Raw genomic sequence first — 24,853 nt, 5'->3', positions numbered from 1 at the left:
TGGGGACAGACCTCATTTGGGACAAGTTCCTTCCCTCCCACCCCATTATCCTCTGCTCTGTTACATCTCCAAAATCTGTGACTTAGAGATCTGCTAATTTTTCAGGCACTGAAGGAGATATTTATCGTTTACAATGTCCTTGAAACTATACAGAACTTTCTAGTTTCTAGCTTTTTATAGTTTCTGTTCCAAAGCTCTGATAAAAATATCTTGGATTTCCTAGTGAAACCAGAATTTTTTTTTAGGATAAGAATAAATTCAGAATTTGATCAAAACTTTGGTGAAAACTAATAAAATTTTTTTCATCTCCCTTCCCATTAACTACTAGCCTTCCCATGTATCCAGTGAAGCTTCCACAACTTAGAAAAATCTCTGATTTTACTGAGTAGATGCCCATCAATTGGAAAATGGCTGAATAAATTGTGGTATATGAATATTATGGAATATTATTGTTTGGTAAGAAATGACCAACAGAATGATTTCAGAAAGGCCTGGAGAGACTTACATGAACTGATGCTGAGTGAAACGAGCAGGGCCAGGAGATCATTATATATTTCAACAACAATACTGTATGATGATCAATTCTCATGGACCTGGCCAGCTTCAGCAATGAGATGAACCAAATCAGTTCAAAATAACAGTTTGGTTATGTATACTTATTGTGTATCTAATTTACACTTTAATATATTTAACATCTACTGGTCATCCTGCCAACAAGTGGGGGGCGAGGAAGGAGGGGAAAAATTGGAACAAAAGATTTGGCAGTTGTCAATGCTATAAAATTACCCATATATATAACTTGTAAATAAAGAGCTATTTAAAAAAAAAAAAAAAAAAAAAAAAAAAAAAAAAAAAAAAAAAAAAAAAAAAAAAAAAAGAAAGAAAAATCTCTGATTTTAGCAGTATGGGTATACCTCCCTATATCCAGATTGTAATTCTACATGCACATTATTTCAGTTGTAGATGGGCGAAAATGTTTTTATTTAGAAGCTGATCTTTTTGGTGATCTCTCTGTACTTGGCTAACTTGGTCCTCAGATCCTGCACACATACTCATAGCCCAGCCCGTATTCAACAAGACCATTTGATAAAATGACTCCCAAATCTCTTCTAGTTCTAGATCTATGATCTTGTCTAGTTTATGTTTTTGTGAAATCAGAACCTCATTGTCATGAGAAATCATGAATCAAAGTAAGACTTTGCTCTACCTAAGTAGAAAAAAAATTGACATGTTGAATTCTGTGATTTACATTTTGTATAACTCTTCTTTCTTTTCTTTTCTTTTCTTTTCTTTTTTTTTTTTTTAGGAAACCACCAAAGTAGTGCAGCCAATATTTTTGGGGAAAATTATTGAATATTTTGAATCTGACTCCCCTAACAATGTATCTTTGAATTGGGCCTATGGCTATGCTGCTGCTTTGTCCTTCTGTACTCTAATTTTGGCCATATTGCATCATCTATATTTTTATCATGTACAGTGTGCGGGAATGAAACTTCGAGTAGCCATGTGCCATATGATTTATCGGAAGGTAAGTGAATTTATATATTCCTTTGTGCAATACTAGTAAGTTGTTTGTAAAATACATTGTGTTTAAGTTGACTTCGGTTTAAAAGAGTCATTGTAAAAATATTTCTTTAAAACCAAAGAATCATTTTATAAAGTCAGTGTTTGTAAAATCTTCTAATCTTTCTTTCTTTCTCTCTCTCTCTCTCTCTCTCTCTTTCTTTCTCTTTCTCTCTCTCTTTTTTTTTTTTTTTTTTTTTGGTTGTGTTATATTACATTTGTTTCAAGGAAGCTGTCCAAGTATATAGTATATTTCCCATTTGAGGTCAGATAAAGCCAAGTTGGAATCTTAATGCTTTTGACCATAGACTTGCTAGAAGCTTCTGTGTTTAAAAATGAACCTGGGCAAAAGAAAATTTAAAACTCACTTGGCTTACAGTGACACAAGAAGTTTATCTATAAAATGAAATCTTTTCCATTGCCTGATTATGCAGTGTAGTAGTAGAATCATAACCATTGAGGATAAAGTTGTAAAAAGAGCTGAAAATGTCAACTTTCCACATAATAGTTTCCAAATAAAGTTCTTTATTACAAGAGGGTAATTTCTTAGTCCTATTTGCTGAAAATGTTGACAGTTGCAGCATAGTTTCAGTGAGAATTGTTCATAGTATTATAATACTTGTTTTATTTCAAAGTATTATAATCTTGTTTTGTTTCATAGTATAATCTTGTTTATAATCTTGGTCACTGATTCAAGCTTGTATCAGATTGTTTGGACAGCTTACTGTTTGATTTTGGAATCATCCTCACTTGTCTTCCTTTTAAAAAATTTATAATTTTAACTAACACCAACTAAAATAACATTTGCATATATGCAGTAGAATTGAAAAAAGGGATTGTATGTGAAACTGATGCTGTGTTAGATTTCCTTTTTTTAAAAATATGTATGTCTGGTTTGTTTGTAGTTTTGATCTTTATCTCTTTTGTACATTAAAAATGATTGAATGATTTTTTGTTTCTGTTTTTGAGTGGGGTAGTTGGGAACATAATACCATTCCATTTCCCCCTCTTCCTTTTTTCCCTTTTATTACAGTTATTTAATTTTTAATTTTTCTCCACTTACATGTAAAAACAATTTTAACATTAATTTTTAAAACTTTGAATTCCAAATTCTCTCTTTCTCCATTTTCAATCCGTCATTGAGAAGCCAAACAATTCAATACAGGTTATATATATATAATCATTCAAAATATTTCCATAGCAGTCATGTTGTGAAAGAAGACATAGACAAAAAAAAAGCATGCAAGAAAAAGAAAATAAAAATAAAATTAAAAAAAGGTAAAAAAAAAATCTGTTTTCAGATATCATCAATTTTTTCTCTGGGAATGGATATTTTCCATTAAATGTCCTTTAAAGGTTTTTGGATCATTGTATTGCGAAGAATGACTAAGTCATTCACAGCTGATCATTTGGCAAAATTGCTATTATTTTGTAGACTGTATTTCTCACTTAGCATCAGCTCATTTAAGTATTTCCAGGTTCTTCTGAGAACATTCTACTCATCATTTCTTATAGCACAGTAATATTTTATCATAACCATATACAATAATTTGTTCAGTCATTTTTCCATTGAAGGGCATGCCCTCAATTTCCAATTATTTGCCCCCAGAAATAAGTTGTTATACATATTTTTGTACATATAGATTCTATTGTCTCTTTTTAATCTTATCTTGGGATATAGATCCACTAGTGATATTACTAGATGAAAGGGTATGCATGGTTTTATAGCCTTATGGGCAGTTTCAAATTGCTATACACAATGGTTGCATAGTTCACAACTCTCTGTTTTCCCACACTCTTTCCAACATTTGTCATTTTCCTTTTCTGTTCTAGTAGTCAACCTAATAGGTATGAGATAGTACCCCAGAAATGTTTTAATTTGCATTTCTTCAATCAATAGTGATTTAGAGCAGTTTTTCATGTTTTCTATTGCCAGCTTTGATGATTCCATCTGAAAAGTGTTCATATCTTTTTATCATTTATCAATTGAGGAATGGCTCTTATTTTCATAAATTTGACCTAGTTCTCTGTATGTTTGAGAATGAGAGTTTTATCAGAAAAAATTGCTTCAAATTTTTTTTCACAGTTTTGACTGCTAATTTTATTTCCCTTCATCCCCCTTGTATCCCTCACCCCATTTATTCTATTTCCCATGCTATCCCCTATCCAATTTATTCTATTTTTTCCTTTCACCATATTCCTTCTCAAAAGTGTTCTATCCCTTCCCCCAATTAGCTCTCACCATGCCCCTTCTTTTATTCCCTTCCCCTCTTGCTTTTCTGTAGTGTAAGATAGATTTCTATACTTAATTGACTGTGTATGTTATTTCCTCTTTGAGCTAGCTCTGATGAAAATAAGGTTCACTCCCTCTTTCACGTTGCCCTTTCCTTCTCCACTCTAAAAGCCTTTTCTTTTCTCTTTTATGTGAGATAGTTTATTCCATTCTAACTCTCCCTTTTCCATTCTTGATTTCTACATTTCTTTTTTGTCCCTTACTTTTATTTTTTAAGATATTATCCCTTCTTATTCAGCTCACACCTGCCCACACACACACACACACACACACACACACTCACACTCCTTTTAATTGCTCAAATAATGAGAAAGTTCCTGAGTTATAAGTATCATTACTGTTGGAATATAAATAGTTTAACCTTAAGTGCCTTCTGATTTCCTTTCCTATTTAATTTTTTTATGTTTCTCTTGAGTCTTATATTTGAAAGTTAAATTTTCTATTCAGTTCTGGTGTTTTCATCAAGAATACTTGAAAGTCTTCTATTTCATTCAATTTCCATTTTTTTCCTCTGAAGTATTATACTCAGTTTTGCTATGTAGGTAATTCTTGATTATAATCCTAGCTCTTTGTCCTCTGGAATATCATATTCCCAGCTCTCTGGTATTTTGATGTAGAAGCTACTAAATCTTGTGTTGTTCTGGCTGTAGCTCTAGAATATTTAACATTTTTTTCCCTGGCTATTTGATGTATTTTCTCCTTGAGCTAGGAGCTCTGGAATTTGACTAAAATATTCCTGGAAGTTTTAATTTTGGAATGTTCTTCAGGAGGTGATTGGTGGTTTCTTTTCATTTATATTTTACTCTCTATTTCTAAAATGTTCAGGCAGTTTTCCTTAATAGTTTCTTGAAAGATGTTATCTAGGCCTTTTTTTTTGGGGGGGGGTAATTTCTTTCAAGCAATCCAATAATTATAAAATTATCTCTCCTGGTTCTATTTTAGGTTAGTTGTTTTTCCCATATTTCAAATTGTCTTCTATTTTTTCATTCTTTTGGTTGTGTTTTTAATATTTCTTGATTTCTTATGAAGTCATTAGCTTCTATTTGCTCAGTTCTTTTTTTTAAGGAATTATTTTCTTTGGTGAACTTTTGTACTTCCTTTTACATTTGGCCAGTTCTGCTTTTTAAGGAGTGATTTTCTTTAGTGGATTTTTGTTTCTCTCTTTCCAGTTAGCCAGTCCTGCTTTTTAAGGTATTCTTCTTCTCACTGGCTTTTTGTACTTTATCATTTTGCCTAGACTGTTTTTTTAAGATATTACTATTTTTTCTGTCTGTTTTACCAAACTGTTAACTCATTTTTCAAGATTTTCTTGCATCACTCTCATTTCTCTTCCCGGTTTTTCCTATGCTTCTCTTCTCAGTTTTTCCTATACCTCACTTAACTGATTTTTGAAATTCTTTTTGAAGTCTTCCATAGACTTGAGAACAATTTATATTTTTCTTGAAGGTTTTGGATAAAGGAGCTTTCACTTTGTTATTTTTTTCTGATTGTGTGTTTTTTCTTCCTTTTTCTGTTTGTTGTTTTATTCTTTTTGATCTTCATTTTCATTTTTTTTTATTAAAGCTTTTTATTTTCAAAACATATGCATGGTTAATTTTTCAACATTTGACTCTTGCAAAACTTTGTGTCCAAATTTTTTCTCTTTTTCCCCTACCCGCACCCCTAGATGGCAAGTAATCCAATGTATGTTAAACATGTTAAGATATGTATACATATTTATATAATTATCTTGCTACACAAGAGTATCAGATCAAAAAGGAAAAAAATGAGAAAGAAAACAAAAAGCAAGAAAACAACAAGAAAAAGAGGTAAAATACTATGTTGTGATCCACACTCCGTTCCCATAGTCCTTTCTCTGGGTGTAGATGGCTCTCTTCATCACAAGATCATTGAAACTGGCCTCAATCATCTCATTGTTGAAAACAGCCACATCATCAGAATTTATTATATAATCCTTTTGTTTCCATGTAGGATTATGTCCTGATTCTGCTCATTTCACTCAGCATCAGTTCGTGTAAGTTGCTCCAGGCCTTTCTGAAATCATCCTGTTGGTCATTTCTTACCGAACAATAATATTCCATAACATTCACATACCACTATTTATTCAGTCATTCTCCAACTGATGGACATCCACTCACGTTCCAGTTCCTTGCCACTACAAAAAGGACTGCCACAAACATATTTACACATATGGGTCCCTTTCCCTCCTTTAAGATCTCTTTGGGAATGAATTATAAATAAATTAGAAGAATATAGGATAGTTTATCTCTCAGACCTGTGGAAGAGGAAGGAATTTATGACCAAAGAAGAACTAGAGATCATTATTGATCTCTAGATAGAAAATAGAAAATTTTGATTATATCAAATTAAAAAGTTTTTTTTACAAACAAAACTAATGCAGACAAGATGAGAAGGGAAGCAATAAACTGGGAAAACACTTTTACAGTCAAAGGTCTGATAAAGGCCTCATTTCCAAAACAGAGAATTGTCTCTATAAGAAATTAAGCCATTCTCCAATTGATAAATGGTCAAAGGATATGAACAGACAATTCTCAGATGAAGAAATTATAACTATTTCTAGCCATATGAAAAGATGCTCCAAGTCATTATTAATCAGAGAAATGCAAATTAAGACAACTCTGAGATACCACTACACTCTTGTCAGATTGGGTAGAATGACAGGGAAAGATAATGCTGAATGTTGGAGGGGATGTGGGAAAACTGGGACACTGATACATTGTTGGTGGAATTGTGAATACATCTAGTCATTCTAGAGAGCAATTTGGAACTATGCTCAAAAAGTTATCAAACTGTGCATACCCTTTGACCCAGCAGTGTTACTACTGGGCTTATATCCTAAAGAGATCATAAAGAAAGGAAAGGGACCTGTATGTGCACAAATGTTTGTGGCAGCCCTTTTTGTAGTGGCTAGAAACTGGAAACTGAATGGATGTCCATCAGTTGGAGAATGGCTGAATAAATTGTGGTATATGAAAATTATGGAATATTACTGTTCTGTAAGAAATGACCAACAGGATGATTTCAGAAAGGCCTGGAGAGACTTACACGAACTGATGCTGAGTGAAATGAGCAGGGTCAGGAGATCATTATATACTTCAACAACAATACTATATGATGATCAATCCTGATGGACATGGCCCTCTCCAGCAATGAGATGAACCAAATCAGTTCCGATGGAGCAGTAATGAACTGAACCAGCTACACCCAGCGAAAGAACTCTGGGCGATGACTAAGAACTATTACATAGAATTCCTAATCCTTATATTTTTGTCTGCTTGCATTTTTGATTCCTTCACAGGCTAATTGTATAATATTTCAGAGTCTGATTCTTTTTGTACAGCTAAATAACTGTATTGACATCTATAAATATATAGTATTTAATATATACTTTAACATATATAACATGTATTGGTCAACCTGCCATCTGGGGGAGGGGATAGGGGGAGAAAGGAGAAAAATTGTAACAAAAGATTTTGCAACTGTCGATGCTGAAAAATTACCCATGTATATATCTTGTAAATAAAAAGCTATTAAAAAAAAAAAAAAGATCTCTTTGGGATATAGACCCAGTAGAGACACCGCTGGATCAAAGACTATCCAGTTTGATGGGCCTTTGAGCATAGTTCTAAATTTCTTTCCAGAATGGTTGGATCAGTTCACAACTCCATCAACAATGTATTAGCCTCGGTTTTCCCACATTCCCCCCCAACATTTATCATTATCTTTTCCTATTTGACCTTCTTTTCACTATAGTAACTTACACCATTTTTTTTTTCATTTTTTCTTTTAATTTTATTTCCATCAGTCTATTGCTTGACTTTTAAGTCTTTGTTAAAGTAGGGCTCTGTTTCTAGGGTGGAGAGTGCACTGTTTCAGGGGGTTTATGCAGCTGTTTTCAGAGATACTTCCAGGGATCTGTAAGTTTCCACTTCTTCCAACGAGGTTTGATCTAAGGAGATTTCTTTCTCTTCTGTGCTTTGCTCTGTTCTGTGAGCATCTACAGGCCACTCTTTTCTTCCCTAGAGCTAAGAGTAGGATTCCTACTCCACTATGGCAGCACGCTCTGATGTTCTAGTGCTTGTCTTCACCCTGGAACTGCCACCCAGAACTGTGACCCGGGTCCTGCCTCAGTGCTATCAGAGAGACCTCCCTCATCCCCTTCTGACCCTCACTGATCAGTTGTCTTTGGCCTTCTGTAGCCTGAGAGCTTTGGAAGCAGCCACTCCTGTTAGTTTAATGGCTCCCAAGGCCTGCTTTTTTGCTGAGTTCAGGCTTATCTAGCTTGACCTGCGTTAGATTATTTTATTTTCCTGCCCACCTAATTTGTTGTCTTGGGCTGGAAAATTGTTTCTCTCCTTTTTTTTTTTTTGTCTGCTGTTCTAGAATTTGTTTAGAGCCATTGTTTAAAGGTCTGTGGAGGAGTTTGGGGGAGAGTTGAAGTCCTGACCTTAGTCCACCATCTTGGCTTTTCCTCCTTCCTCTTCCATCCCAATCTAACTTTAAACTCTCCCATTCAAAAAGAAAGAAAAACAGAATCTTTGTAACCAATACTATATATGACAGCCTATCAATATTTGTAAAAACTCCTGCTCTGTTCTAGCACTTGGATAGGTGCTAGACAGAAGTATAACGAAGGCCTTAATCCCTACTTCCAAAGGGATCAGTTTCATCTTAACAGGGGAAATAACAAGTATGGATAGAAGTATATACATAAGAAATATAAAGAGAATAGTAATACAAATGAAATAATTAAGACATTTTGAGAGAGAGGGTGCTAGTAGTTGAAAGAATCTGGAAGGCTTCATGAAGAAAATATACATCCTGGAACAAAGCTAATTTTTTTTCTTTTCCCTCCATCGGGGAAAAGAGCTTATTACTGGGAATTACATTCAAGATGAAGTGGGTAAAAAGTATTTCATTTTTAAACAACAGGCACAGTTACTATTTGAGCAGTTTTGGAAAAACCACTTAACTTGAGCCTCAGCTTGATCATATGTAAAATGGAGATATATATGTATGTATTACGGCTTTTCCTGGTTATCTTACAAGATTATTATAAGGGTAAATTTTTAAAGATGTATGTAAAAATGGCAAGTGATATTCAAGGGATTTAGAGTTTGCCTTTTTTCTATGTGGGCAAAGAATTATTCTGTGTGTATGAATCTATATGTACATATGTAGGTATGTATAGATGTATATGTATATTTCAAATGATCTACATTGTATATCTAGGTTTAGCCCCTCTAATTATGGGATATGTGACTATTTTATAATACTTTGTATGTTCTATTGATTTAGTAAAGGAAAAAAGGTAGAGATTGCAGTTGTACTAGGTTCTCTGGCCTGGTGCATTATTGTTCGCCTATTTTTCTTCCTGTTTCCACTAATACCCTGGAAAGTAGTCCTTTAGCCTCTGGGAAATATGATCCACCTTGCTTCATTTGCTTACTAGAATGTGTGCATCTCCCCAGGGTATTAATTTGTTGGGTACCTTATCACAACAGAATTGTCCATTTAAGATGTAAAAAAAAAAAAAAATGCTTTCAAAATTCACTTGAAATACAAGAAACATAGGAATGCTAAACTCCCCTAAGAAATAAATTCTTAATTCCAGTAACATACAGAAAATGGAGAAATAAGATTCTTCATCCCTTCACATAGGTTAGTCCCTAGAGTTGAAAACTGGTGTCCATGGCAAAGCCTTTCTCTGTGTTGTGCCTTAGTGTTTGTGATTTTTCCTTCCAGTGATACCTTGTATTAATCCTGATGCCTGGGAGATAATTAAGTTGAATTACATCAACAGGGTGACAGTTAAATTATTGGTAGTTAGTGGTTTTGAATAGCATCGTGGGAAATGTACTTTGCCAAGCTTATTGAACACGTAAGCGTGTTAAGAGTTCCTTGGCATTCACCTTCAGTTTTTGATTTGTGACTATTTTTTTGGCTTTTAATCTTTTGCTATTTCTGTAGTACCTGTGGGTTGTATAATGGAAAGTTAAATTAGTTTGAGTCATACATCTTTTTCAGATCTTATTCGTTCAGTCATTCAAAGTGCTTGGTGATGGGTCTATAGGAGTTCTTTGAAGCATCTTGAATCAACCAAAGAGTGTTCTTTTGAATGTAAAGGGGGTGGTACTTTTATTTCTCTTGCTAATAAAGGTGACCCAAAATCCCATGGTCAAATGTGGATTGAGTATTAAAATAGTTATTTCTTTAAAATCTGAAATAAAGTGAATGAAAACTAAACTGTCACTAATAAAAATATTTACAGATAAAAATAAAACAATGACAGTAACAAAGAAACAGATAGTTGAGTAAATTAGGAATTAAAAATTTGTTGAGCAAACATAAGTGGGTCATGGATATAAAGCAATGTACTAGAAACTATCAATCTAGTTTGAATTAGTGGTGCTTCAGCCAATTCATTTGAGCACATATCTTATATTTGGGATTTATAGAGCAAAAATAAAACAATGACAGTAACAAAGAAACAGATAGTTGTTAAGTAGATTATGAATTAAAAATTTGTTGAGCAAACATAGGTGGGTCATGGATATAGAGCAATGTACTAGAAACTATCAATCTAGTTTGAATTAGGGGTGCTTCAGCCAATTCATTTGAGCACATATCTTATATTTGGGATTTATAGAGCAAAAATAAAACAATGACAGTAACAAAGAAACAGATAGTTGTTAAGTAGATTATGAATTAAAAATTTGTTGAGCAAACAGGTGGGTCATGGATATAGAGCAATGTACTAGAAACTAGCAATCTAGTTTGGATTAGTAGTGCTTCCAATTCAACTGAGCACATATCTTATATTTGGAATTTATAGAGAATACACTGAAGGACATTTTAATTTTGTGGATTCAGGTAGTGAGTGCTCATTTCAACAAAATAGGACAGTAATGCTACTTCTGTTCTTACAGAGAAGAAATTTATATTTTTATATGTTTGTGTGTGTGTACACATACATACATGTGTACAACTATATATAATAAGCTAAGACACCTTTTACTACTTGGTAGTGGATAACACATTATATACTATTATTTATATTTACAAATATGTGTATATACACATGTGTGAGTAGCCATATATGTGTGTGAGTGCTTAATTACACATATGTGCATATACATACATCTATTTGTGTGTGTGTGCATGAAAGAAATGCCTGACACATGAGAATGGCATAATTATTTTCATATGTTCATTTAATTGGTAGCAGGGTTAAGATTATCAGAACTGATTCTCTTAACTCCTTAGTGTTTGTTGCATAGACCTTTACTGCTTACCCTGTTAGACTGGTTTGTCCAATTGAGCTACAGTTAGTACCTTCATTCATTATGTCTCAAAACAAAGGTAATGTGATAGTTTCTGCAGCAACCTTCAGGTAACACTCAGAGAAAGAAGCAGAGTGGAGCTCACTTTCAGAACCTGAAAAATCTGATTAGATTCTCCTCTGCCATTCTAAATAGGTTCAATTGTTTATTGGGTCTGGTATTTAATCATTCTGTGACAATGAGGGCAAGGGATGGTTTGTTGAAAAATTATCCTTAATGTCCATCAGAATCAATCTGTAAATATTTATCAAATATTACATACTTCTTTTGGTCAAAAATAGTTCCTTATTGTTCAAAATTCTGTTTAACTCCTACATCTGTCTTTTGTCCACTTTTATAAACAGTTTTTGATAGTATGTGTTGGTGGTTTTCCTGGGGGCCAGCCTTAGTCTTAGTTGAAATAAATAATTACTTCAAAATCGCAGCCAGCTGGTAAAAATTGCAAACGTTTATTTCTCCTTACAAATTCGCCCGGTTAGTTGAGGCCTGTCTCACTGCCTGGCTCCAAGAGATCTTGTAGTTTTGTCCTTGGCTCTTGCCTCTGCTTTCTTCAGTCTCCAGTCAGCTCCGACTCGTGGCTTCTCAATCTCCAGTCTGTGGCGAGTAGTCTTTTCTTCCAGAGTGTTCTGTCTCAGAGCCCTGTTGATGTTCCGGAGAAATTCCTCCTTTGCTCCAAGAGCTTCCTTCATTTATGTGATCTCCCAAAGGTTAACTCCGCCTTCTCGAGGCAGGGATTATAGGTTATCTCCCAGAGTGCTCTCTGGTCCTGAGGGAGATGTGAATTCAGCTCTCATACTAGCCCTGAACTCTCATGTGAACTCCATTGAGTACTTAGATACTTGAGGTGTGAACCTCTAAAGGTGTGAACACAAGCATTGTTCAATCAGTTGCACCTAATACCTTGTTTCAAGTTCTGGCCCAAAATCAGATCAAATCAACTCCAATGTCTTCACACTTTGTAAAAGATTCCAACAAGTATGGAAGTACTTTTTTATGTTGAGGCAATTGGGGTGAAGTGACTAGTCTGAGGTCAAATTTGAACTCACATCCTCCTGACTCTTTTTTTGTAGCAGTCCCTTTCTTTTCGATCTTTGTATTTATCCATCTTCCACCCTTTTCTGTTCAGTGAAGTTTTTCTTGAAATTCTATGTGGTCACACACCATGATTTTAGATGAAGATAACACTCTCCATATTGTTTCTACTGTAATTCAACAAGGTGCTGAAAAAATGAAATGGACAGCTTGATTTCTTTTTTGTCTTAAGTCACGTATGCATGAAACTTTATTAAATTATGCTTTGTAACTACTGTACTGTAGAATTTTCTATTGAGAGCTTACCTGAAATACAAAATGAGAATGAATAATGTTAAACCACTTATGTACTGTCTTACCTTAGATCGCTACTTAAAAATTCATGTTTTATGATTATATTCTGGCATGTTTGAATTTGATCCATAAATTCCACAAAGGAAGGAGATCTATCCAGAGTTTGTAAATGTTCCAGATTTCTAAGGGATTGCTAAAAGACATTAGAAATTTAAAATTCCTTCTGGTAGCTGAAGGAGACGACTCTTCCTCATTTGGAAAGAAGAGGTTTTTTGGTATAATTCATTCCCTGAAATGCTATTGCTTTATTTTCATTTATTCTTTGGAAAGAAAAACATAACTAACAAAGACATGAAAACAATGGAAGATTATTATTTTTCCTGCTCTGAGATTTATAGTTTTTTATTTAATATTTTTATTTTCCCAAATCACATGTAAAATTGTTTTTAAAACTTTTGAGTTCCAGATTCTCCTCCATCTTCCTCACATGCAACTTCCAAAATATTTCCATAAAAGTTGTATTGAGAAAGAAAACAGATTCCCTGCCCCCAAAAAAACCTCAAGAAAAATAAAGTTTTTTAAAAAAGAATATTCTTTAATCTGAATTCATATACAATGTTCTTTTTGTGGGAATGGATAGCATTTTTCATCATCTCTTCCTTCATAGTAGTCATGGATCATTGTATTGCTGAGAATAATAAAGTCATCCACAATTCATTCCTATGGGAGATTATGTACCTGTAGGCCATGAAGGACAGTAATTAAGGCAGTAACTAAGCTGAAGTATCCATAGCAACTATTTTTGGAACTAGTAGAACTTTTGATTAAATCTAGGAAAGGTATGACTTTAAGGTAAAAAATAAAGACAAGGTAGACAAAAATCATTTTAGCTCAGGCAAAAGATAAAATTATATTTACATTACTAAGGGCGGTGCTGAATTGCATCTTTGTTTCTCTTTTTAAAATTATTTTTATAGTATCTTTAACCTAGGTCTTTTAACTTAAAAATTTTAAAATAAAATTTTTAAAAAATATTTCTTTTTAAGAAACAGCTATTAAATTTATGTTTTAAACATACATGCAGCCACCTTACAACTTAACACTAATTATTCAGACATTGTATTTAAGAAACTTTCCACTACTTGGTAGTTTTTCTCTGAAGTTTTAACCTCTAGTTCTTTGAGTGAATAAGAAATTTAAACCATATCCCATACAGTGTGATAAGATAAAAGCCATTTTCAGCCTCTGGTATTATAAGCCAAACAACTCTCAACAGGTGTTTAGAGTTCATATCGAATGTTCATTCATAAAATAAATGGCAAATTTTTGAGCTTTAAATAGATATCAGCTATTATTAGTAGTACTATTCAGATAGAATTATTGGAGGCAGATAGGTACATAATGTATAAAGTGCTGGGTTTGAAGTCAGGATTCTTTAACTGTTTGATTCTAGGTAAGTTGTTAACTTGAGCTTGCTTTAATCCACTAAAGAAGGAAATGATTAACCTGTCCAATATTTTTGCCCTGTGAATATTATTGGGGTGATATGGTCCATGGGGTCAGGAAAAGTCAGACATAATTAATGACCGAACAATAAAAATAAGTATTGATTTCCAAAGTTTTCGATGAAATCATCCCTGTTCTCAAAGAACTTGTGATCTAACATGACATCTGTGTGTTGACCTACATATATGTGTAGAAAATGTGTATAAGTAAAATGTTTCAAACTAAGCTTTAAAGAACTTATGGGATTTTTTTTTTGGTAGTTGAAATGGATGTGTAAGGGAATGCACAGGGCATTTTATGCAGTAAGAAGAGGATAAGCAAAGGCAGGCAATAAGGAGAATCTTGAGTTCATATGTTTACACAGAATGTATTGGAGTTGTGGGATATACAATTGGAAATGCATAGTGGAGCAAGATTGGAAGGTCTTTAAAATACCAAGAGAAGAAATTTTAACTTAATTTGTTGTGTAAAGGGGAGCCATTGAAGGTTTTTTATTAGAAAAATGAAATAGTAAAAATGATTCTTTAGGAAAGATTCATCAAATAGTCAAGTGACAGATGGGTTGGAAAGAAAAGTGGGAGGCTTTTGACTTCAGAAGACCAAAAGGATCTTGTTTAGGATGGTAGCTGTAAGAATAGGAAATATATTGTGAAGAGTCCTATGAATCCTTCATGAAATTTCCACCATCCTGAATATCTTGGTTTTTTTTTTTAATGGAAAAAGTGAGTTCACTTTTTAATTTATTTTTCTTTCTTGTTAGAATTAGAACAATAAAAACAACAAACCTTCAGTAATCTTTGATTATAGGAATTAAATATTTTTCTTCTGTTTATTCCTATCATATCCTGCTTTAAGCACACATGTATTATACGTATAGATGTATACATGTCTTTAACCCATTCCTAATGTAAGTTTTTAGAACCACCAGTCCTTTCCACTCCCATCTAATTCATCTCTATCAGTTCTTTTTCTCTGACATCATTCATATAGTACAATTACTTCTTTTTTTAAAAATAGCTTTTTATTGACAAAACATATGCATGGGTAATTTTTCAACATTGACCCTTGCAAAAACTTCTGTTCCAATTTTCCCCTCTTTCCCTCCACCTTCTCCCCTAGGTGACAGGTAGTCCTATACGTGTTAAACATGTTAACTACAATTTCTACCGTTATCTTGCTGCACAAGAAAAATTGGATTTAGAAAGAAGGTAAAAATAACCTGAGAAGAAAAACAAAAATGCAAGCAAACAATAACACAAAGAGTGGAAATTCTATGTTGTGTTCCACACTCATTTCCCAGTATTCTTTCACTGGATGTAGCTGGTTCTGTTCATTACTGATCAATTGGAATTGATTCGGATCATCTCATTGTTGAAGAGACCCACTTCCATCAGAACTGAATCTTGAATATCTTGTTATGAGTTCTGGGTTTTTGGAATATGTAGGTTTTAATTCAATTTCAGATGCAAAAAGTCTCATTTCATCTAAAGATAAGTTGATTATAAGCTAAATAAATATTTTACTTATATGTTAGGATGATGAATATATTGTACTTTTAATTCATTGTAAAATTCATGCCAGTGGAGGAAGGAAGGATAGAAAGAAGCCCTACGGAACTGGAAATAAAGGTACTGGTGGAAAGACTTATTTCAGATAGGAACCACAAATTCCGTCAGTCGTTGAGCACCCGCTGTTAACTTTGGTACTTTCTTAAGGTAAGAAGAGGAAAATTTCTAGTAGGCGTAATAAATTTACATTCTTAACAAATTTTACTTATATTATTTTTGAGAGCTTATTGAATTCCTTTAAATACTTAATTTAATAACTGTATGGGACTATGTAGTCCAGGTTGATTTATTCATTGTTTGGTATGAGTCAGCTTGGGAGTAATAAATCCATCTCTGAGCCTGATAAGTTTCAGTTACACTACTAGCATTACTGAGTGATTGATCTTGGAAAATCTCAGCCTCACTTCTTCATCAGCAAAATGGATATAATACTAAATTGCACTACTAATTACTTCATAGAGTTCTTCAAAGTACTTTTTAAAAAACCCTGTGAATTGTTATGATTCATATGATTAATGATTTGGAATTAAAACCTGACATGAAATCATGTGATTTTTGAGTGGGTGTGTAACATCCTAACAGAATTTTTTCATTCATTGTGAAGCAACATGTACTTTTCTAATCTGTGTGTAGGAAGGTTTGTACCCAAGATAATTGTGATCAAGGCAAAATGGTTTTCGTATTCCTCTTGAGATTATTCCTGAAGACTTAACATTTTATGTTGACTAACAAATCCCAAAGTATACTAAAGAATCCCAAAATCAATTAAAAATATTTAAACAAAATATTTTTTTATTTGTAATAAATTTTAACCATTTTTTTAAATAATAAAAAAGCTTTTTTTTTTAAATATTCTACAGTTGTTAATTGAGAATTTACTTTTCCTAAAAGGAATCTGTCCATTTAAGAAATGAACAACAACAAATATGTTATTGAGGATGAATGAAAAAGCATCTCGTTATGGGGTATTTGTCATAGTCATTGTCCTAATTATGAGGTATACAAAAGTATATAAAAAAAATTCTCTTCTCAGAGAGCTTCCATTCTAATAAAGGAAGATACCATACATAGGGAGAAGTGAATAGGATAGGAGATTTTTTGTTGGGGGGAATCAAAAGGGGATAAGAGAGTAAAGATGGCTAGCTAGCTAGAATGTAAAATTGAAATAGTGATTTTGTGATTCTTTACACCAGAATTGTCCATGGATTGACTGGTATTAATGGATTGTCTGACCATGGACTGAGCTTTTATTTGCCTATTGGATAGTATTGGACCTTGGTAATGGTGCATTCCCAGAATCTATTTAAAGACTTATTTTTTTTTCCTCAAGGATTCCCTGTTGCATACTTGAGAAGTAGAAGCTGTTTTTTATTGTTGTTTTCAAATCTCTGCTGTCTTCTATGTCTTCCCTTTCGGATCCTTTTGTTTTCTTTCCTCAGTTTCTCTATGATTAAAGAATTCTTGCCTATAGCTGTCATATTGTTGTAGTCTTTTGTGTTATGAGAGTCAGAGAACAGACTTTAGATAGAATTTTAATGTCTCTAGAAGTTAAAATAAAGAACGTGTGAGGTTTAAAACAGGTCTGAAATAAATGGTCATTTTGTTGCACTGGTGTTGGGAAATGTATTATCATTAGGTATACATAATGCTGTGGATGTTTTTTCCCTAATTCTCTTAAAATTGTATGCTAGAGAAATGAGCAGAAGTGCTTTTGGTAAGGTTTAATATCCTAAATGGATCTTATGTAGTATGATTAACTCTAGATTCTTGCCTTATTTTTCTAGTTTTTCTTGTTTTTCCATAGTACTCTCCCATATTCTAAAATTTTCAATGAGAATTTTCAAAAAGGAAGGGGAAATTTGACTTGTTTTATGTAGCAGGAGTTCTTTAACTTTTCCCACTCACTACCCTCTTATGCCTAAAAAATGTTTATGTAACTCTAAGTATATAAAATAGGTATAAAAATAAAATATTTATTGATAATAAATCAGAATTTTGAGACTCTCACATTCAGTTATGAGAACCCAGATAGGGTTGTCAGGTCACAATTTAAGAAGCTGGGTTGTATAGTATGTGTGTATTACCACTTCAATAGCTATATTAGACACAGATATTTGAATTTTTAAAATTCTGGAAATGGAAAGCTATATTTTTATATTCTATAAGATGTTACATTTATTCTTGAATTTCCAAAAATAATGTCTGAAGTTTAAGAAAATCATTGTCTCTGTTGCCTTTCAGACTGCAAGCCAACCATATACATTCATGAGCAAAATGATGAAAGATTTTATTCGATTAATTTTAAATTCAGCTATGTTTTCCTATAAAAGTGATGTCTGAACTTTTAGGAACTAATTGAGAGGATGACTATATAAAGTAAAAAATTAAAATACATTAGCGTTTTTGGTTATAATCTTAAGGGAAAATTTGTTGTAAGGTTTGTCCTCCATACTGCCATATAGTCCATAATTTTTCCTTATTCCTGTTTGTTTAAATCCTTCCTTCTCATATATGTATATGCAAATACTATCTGTCTCCATAGAATATAAGCTCCTTAATGACAAGGTTTGTTTATTTTTTAATCTTTGGATTCCCATGGTATCTGGAACTTAGCTTTTCATTCATTCTTTCATTTATTCATCCATTCATTCATTCATTCATTTCTATTTGTTATCTCCTCCATAAAGCTTTCCCTGATCTCATTAATTGAAAGCAATCATTTCTATAAATTTTCTTAGAGTATTGTTGTCAGAATTTCTCCTTTTCTCCTTGGCAGTACATAAGATTTCATTGTGTATATTGGTATTCTCAATGTCTTATCCCACTTTGCAGATTTTAAGCTTGTTAGGAAGGATCTTGTTTTTGTTTTCTTCATTATTTATCCATAGCACTTAGCAGAGTGTCTTGCATATAGGTGGAGCATAATATTGTTGAGTTATTCCCTTGGAATTTCTCTTTCTTCCCCTTTGAAGCTAGTTTGCACTTTCATCTTCTTTTCTTTCCTTTAATTCATCATGTGTTTACCCCAGAAATTTTTGATTTATATGGGGCTGACACTGGTATCCTCACTTTATTAGTTTGAGTCATCTCCCAAGAACTATAGAAACCAATTTGACTCACTTTGTGAAATAATAATTACTCAGAATGTTCAATGAGGTGGAAAGGGAAGGAAGGAGAAATTGGATAATCTAGTAATCCTTCCTTCATTAACATTGATTTATTGCAATAGATTAAATAGTTGATCCTTTTGAAACTAGGTACCATCAACCAGAAAAAAAAAAAATTAAGGCCTACTTTCTGCCTTAGATAAATAATATATTATTTTATACACAAATTACCCTGGTAGCCATGGATACTATGACAACAAGGGAAAATAGACTTAAGAAATAATAGCAGTATAAGCTTATTTAAGTATAGGGATAAACTCTCCTAAATATCTAATGATAGGCCTTAAGCATTTTTTTCAGGAAGCCTTTCTTATTCTTCCTTAACTTTAGTGCCTTTCCCTCTGAGATCATTCCCGATTTATCCTGTATAGTCTGTGTATACCTACACATACACATAATTACACATATATTTGTGTGTATGTGTATTTAGATACATTTTATATATTCAATTATCTAATTTATGGAGACTGTTTATATGTAAATGTGTATATATGTACACATTTATATCTGGACATACATATTTATTTATACGAATATGAGAGAGTGCACACCAATGATCACTGTAGTTAAACATATATAGTTATAAAAATAAATTCTAATTGAACTGATCTAAGGACATTACTGTCTTGTAAAATGAGGTTCATAATAGTCTTCTATCATCAAGAAAATGTTTAATTATACACCAGGAGAGCCCAGGGTTCAAATCTGTCCCTTAAAACTTAATAACTGTGAAGCTGTGGACAAGCCACTTATCATTTCTGAACCTCAATTTCTTGATATGTAAGATGTGTGTGTGTGTGTGTGTGTGTGTGTGTGTATGTATGAGAGAAAGAGAGAGAGAGATGTGACATGTAGGCTGTATATATTAAATTATAGCTTGTCATATATATTTATATGTGTATGTGTGTGTGTTTAAATTTGCTATAATTTAATAACATTCATAGGGGAGTTATGCAGATCAGATGAAATAATGAGTTTTAGAGTCAGGGGCCTTGATTTCATATCCTGCCTTACCCCATTGGGCCTGTTTGTTCATCTTTAAAATGAGAGGTTTGGCATTATTTGATCCCCTCAACACACTCTCCAACCCTAAATCTTTAATATTATAATATACACTTCAATGGAGAATAACAATTCATTCTCTCTTTCTGGAGAAGTCAAACTGATGACATCCTTGAATATAATTTTCTTTGTCTTATCTATATATGATAGAACCTGGCGACTTGTCAGTGTAGGAGAAGGAACTAGTTTCTTTCCCAGTTGGATATTGTAACATTTGGATTGTAGGGAATTTTGGTGGGAAGAATGGAGTCTTCCTTGTTTCAGTGTTTCTTACTAAAGTCTAATCAAGACTAATGGGGAAAAGGGCTGGGAAGGCCCGTTTTGGCAAAAGTGAGGGGCAAAATGAGTATGGTTTGCTCTATTTTGTTAAGCATAAAGAACCTCAAGAGAAATTGCTGTAAGTTCATATAATGTTGCAGGGACTATCTAATTTCTACCATATTAAATGGGGATATTTCTTCATCTAGTTTTTGTTTTTATCAGCTCACTTTAGATAGGATACTACAGTTTGGTATAGTAGGAAGAAAGCATCAGAAAAGATTTGAGGTCAAATTCTGCCTCTTGCCATTTAACTTGTTTTTGTATCATGCACCTCTCTTGAGTCTCACTTTTCTTTCTTGTAAAATGAGAGAGAGAGACAGAGACAGACAGAGAATTTATCTCTGTGCTGTTACATGCAGGCTAGTTTTTCCATGGGTTCTTATGTCTTTATTTATAGAGCAAAGGCATGAGAAGATCCTTTGAATAAAACCATATGTGATTGTAGTAACAGGGGGAAAAAATTACAAATAGAGCTAATTGGATTTTCAGGGCCATAGGTCTTTCTATAAATGTTTAATCCTTAGGAAGCCAATAAGGTGTAGTAGAGAAACTTGTATTTGAATCCAATCAACCTTCTGTGCTTCATTGTGTCCCCATTAAAGGTAATGCTTTGACTCCATAAATACAGCATTTTTGTGACTTATTTCTTTCACCTCCATTATTTTCTGAGCAAGGTTATAAATTAAATAGAACATGTTATCTCTTTTTCCACTTGACAGACAAGGGCACTGAGCCCTAGTAAAAGGTACTGAACTGTATAAGAAAATGTAGAATCTTGACAAGAATTCAGGATTTCTCATTTTAGATATATTGGGGGGGAGGGAAGATTTGTGTTGGCACACTGTGCTTGGTTGGCATTGTACCACCTTCCATGCAGTAAGTGCTAATTGTTGTTTAATTGAATTGAGTCAGGTTGAATATAAGATATTGATAAGTAGACTTGTTCTTTTCTTTCTTCCATTAAGGAACTTTTTTTTTTAATTTTAACTTTGGGATTGAAAATATATATAAATAGTTAATTAAACCAGTATGTGTGATTTATTAGTCCTTCGTTTTCTTTTTTCCATTCATTTTATCACCTTTGACAATTTATAGTAATGACACATCTTAAAGATACAGAGTTATCAAGTATGGAACAATTATAAACAATTAAAGAAATACTAATACTAAATACCCATTTGCTAGTCACTATGTTAAGCACTTCACAATTATTATATCATTTGATTCTCAAAATGAGAAGTTGGGTACCATTATTATTTTCCTTTTTATAGATCGGAAAGGTGAGGCAAAGAGTGATAAGATAATTTGATTAAGATAACACAGATAATACATTTCTGAGACTGGAGTGTAACTTGGGTTTCCTTGCATTTTCCCAGCCTTTTTTTTTTTTTTTTTTTTTTTTGGATTTGATATCACAATTGAAAGAGCCAAATCTATTCCCACAGGTGTTTTGAGAAGTAATGAGTTTTAATGAAATTGATCCAGGTAGTATGCTGTATTGGGAAAAGGCAATGTATTTGGAGTTAGAGGATCTGGTTTCACTTTCTAAGTTTATGACCTTTGGGGATGTTAAAAATTCTACCTGTGTGACCTTGAGTAAGCCACTTAACTATTACATGGTTCATTTTTATTATTTGTAAAATGAGGGAGATAAGACTTCATGGCCTTTAAGGTCCCTTCTAGTTCCAAATCTGATTGTCTGATCTGTTCTCATGTCCTACTGACACCTATGGCCATATGATCGATCATAGGAGCTCCTTAAGTCTCCAAGTTTTAGATATGTCTTAGTCAAGAAATTTTCTACACTGGAAATTCCCCACACCGATGAACTCATATATCTGAAATAACAATTCTATTACCATATCTTCCTATTTTAAATAGATCACTTTTTTCTTTTTCATGGGTTAAGAAGGGGTTTAAAAATTCCCTATTTGAAATATAGTTTTATTTTTAGGCTGTTTTGTAAATGTGATCAGAGATTGTTGGCATTATTTCAATTCAACAATATTCTTTATGTCCTTTTTTCCTATGCCAGGCACTTCGTCTTAGTAATGCTGCCATGGGAAAAACAACTACAGGTCAAATAGTGAATCTTCTCTCCAATGATGTGAACAAGTTTGATCAGGTAAAAACAAAATTACCCTATTGATGAATTGTAAATATGGTTTGTTCTCTCCCTCCCTTTGTTATTTGTGGATTAATTAAAATTCATTTGTAACCTGTGTTAGTGACTTTTTTTTAATGCTTATGCACATATACCAATGGCGATAGATAGAAAGATGATAGGTAGATAGATAGATAGATAGATAGATGGAGAGTGATATTGTCATCAAATGTGAATAGATCATACTTTTTTCTTTAAAAATATCAACAAAAACAACACATCCCATATTTGCTACCATCAATTGCCATAAAGAGACTCATGATTTTCCTATAATTAATTTCCAGAGAGTCTTGAGAATTAGAAAGGATCATCTAGTCCTGTCTTTTCATTTCACGAATCAAGGAATTAAAACCCAGAGACATGAAGTCATTTCCCCAAGTTTACATATTCATTAATTAGTGGCAGTAGAGTACAGGTTTGCCAGCTTCTTGGTCCAGTGCTTTTCCTAGTACAATCAAAGACCTTTAAAGACCATTTTTTAAAAAGCAAACAAACAAGAAAGGAAGTTTAGCTCTTTGAAAACACTTTTTTAAAAATGCTCTCCTCATAACCAATAAGAAAGAATAGTCAGAGATCTTGATCCCTCATTTAAGGCTTTTGATACATGTCAATGTGATCAAACTTAACTACTGAGTTTTTCTTACATAACTTGAAAGGTAAAGGGCTCATTTTCTGTAGAATAAATATTTTTTCTAATATTCAAATAGAAGTATAATTGGGCAAATTAATGTGTCTCAGTTTCTTCATTTGAGGCACAGTGCTGCGCCTCATAGATTTGCTATGAGGCTCAAATGAGATGTCATGTAAAGTGCTTTGCGTTTCTCAAAGTGTTATAAAATATTTTTTGTTGTTATTATTTTGTGCTTTTTTTCCCCACTCAAACAGGAGGATGAATTTCTTTGTACTTTGAGGCAGGAGGGAGAATCTATTTATTTAAGAATATATTTTCCCCCAATTACATGTAAAGACAATTTTTGACATTTAAAAAAATTTTGAGTTTTAGATTTTCCCTCTTTCCTCTTCTTCCCTTTCCCCCTTCCTGAAATGATAAACAATTTAATATAGGCTATATGTGTGCAGTCATGCAAAACATTGTTCTGTATTAGTCATGTTGTTAAAAACAGAGATCAAAAGGAAAAAAACCCACATTAAAGAATTAAAAGTAGTACATTCTGATCTGCATTCTGACTCTTCAGTTTTTTCTCTGGAAGTGGAGGTAGATCATAAATCTTTTGGAAATGTCTTGGATCATGTATTGCTAAGAATAGCTAAGTTGTTCACAGTTGATTATTGTACAATATTGCTGTATTGTGTATGGTGTTTTCTTGGTTCTGCTTACTTCACCTTGTATCATAAGTGTTTCTAGTTTTTCTGAAATCAGCCTGTTCATTATTTCCTATAGAGTATTTCATTACAATTATATACTACAACTTATTTAGCCATCTCCCAGTTGATGACTATTAGCTCAATGTCTAATTCTTTGCTACAATAAAAAGAGCTGTTATAAATATTTTTACAAATAGATCCTTTTCCCTTTTCTTTTTTTTAATCTCTTTGGGACACAGACCAAATAGTGGTCTTGCTGGATCAAAGGATATCTGTAAAGAGCTGAAACTCTTGAGTTGATGCACTGAGGTCAGACAACCGAGCCCTTAAGGCTAATTACTGATTGGATAATACTCTATAAGCATGTGCTTGGAAAATGGCCCTTCCCACTATTCTGTGCTGCCGTAATAATTGGTGTATACAGAGAATTGTAGGAGGGACTAGGAGATGGAGTAAGACGAACCAGAGTCACTTTTGGGTGGGAGATGAACAGGAGAGGTCGTGGAAATCCTGTGTTCATCCAATTCACCTACCCCTAAAGACCAAGGACTTTTGATTATCCTGACTCTGGCTGATTCTAAGGTATCCAGGGTGCTAACTCAGTCTTCACAAAAAAAACTTCTTCATAAAAAAATGAAACAGACTTTATTAGAATTGTGTTAAAAACAGAATAATATTGTATGACTTAAAACAAAGCTATCCTTTTTGTATCATAGATTCCTGTATTAATTTTCCTGGACTACAGATGGATCATATTTCTTTCTTTCTTAAAATTCCTAGTTCTTTTTTACTTCACTCAATCCTGACAGTTTTTTTGTTTTGTTTTGTTTTGTTTTGTTTTGTTTTGTTTTGTTTTGTTTTTCCTTTTTTTTCTTCATGAAGGTGACAATATTCTTGCACTTTTTGTGGGCTGGTCCAATTCAGGCCATAGCAGTTACTGTCCTTCTCTGGCTAGAAATAGGAGTGTCATGTCTTGCAGGAATGGCAGTCCTGCTGATCCTTCTGCCTTTACAAAGCTGCTTTGGGAGACTGTTTTCCTCCTTAAGGTAAGATTTACATTGATTGCCTAGGTTATGTATATATAATAGTATTCGTAGTTTGATTTATTTTTTATAAAAGTCTCTGTGTTATGTATTCTTTGCATATGTTGTAAACTGCCTCAGCTCAGTAAATTATGACTATCTATAAAACAA

At 33.0% G+C, this 24,853-nt stretch overlaps 1 protein-coding gene across 1 annotated transcript in view; it reads left to right on the top strand.

The window, feature by feature from the left end:
* Nucleotides 1-24,853, top strand: part of ABCC4 (ATP binding cassette subfamily C member 4) — a 277,290-nt gene that overhangs the window by 75,049 nt on the left and 177,388 nt on the right. Inside the window, exons 4-6 of the mRNA XM_031958557.1 lie at nt 1,307-1,528; nt 22,206-22,295; nt 24,543-24,706. Of these exons, the coding sequence (XP_031814417.1) occupies nt 1,307-1,528; nt 22,206-22,295; nt 24,543-24,706 (476 nt within the window). The remainder of the gene's footprint in view (nt 1-1,306; nt 1,529-22,205; nt 22,296-24,542; nt 24,707-24,853) is intronic.

This window comes from Sarcophilus harrisii, chromosome 3, assembly GCF_902635505.1.
Source record: "Sarcophilus harrisii chromosome 3, mSarHar1.11, whole genome shotgun sequence".
NCBI classification, from domain to species: Eukaryota; Metazoa; Chordata; class Mammalia; order Dasyuromorphia; family Dasyuridae; genus Sarcophilus; species Sarcophilus harrisii.
This window is presented reverse-complemented; position numbering and strand designations above follow the sequence as displayed.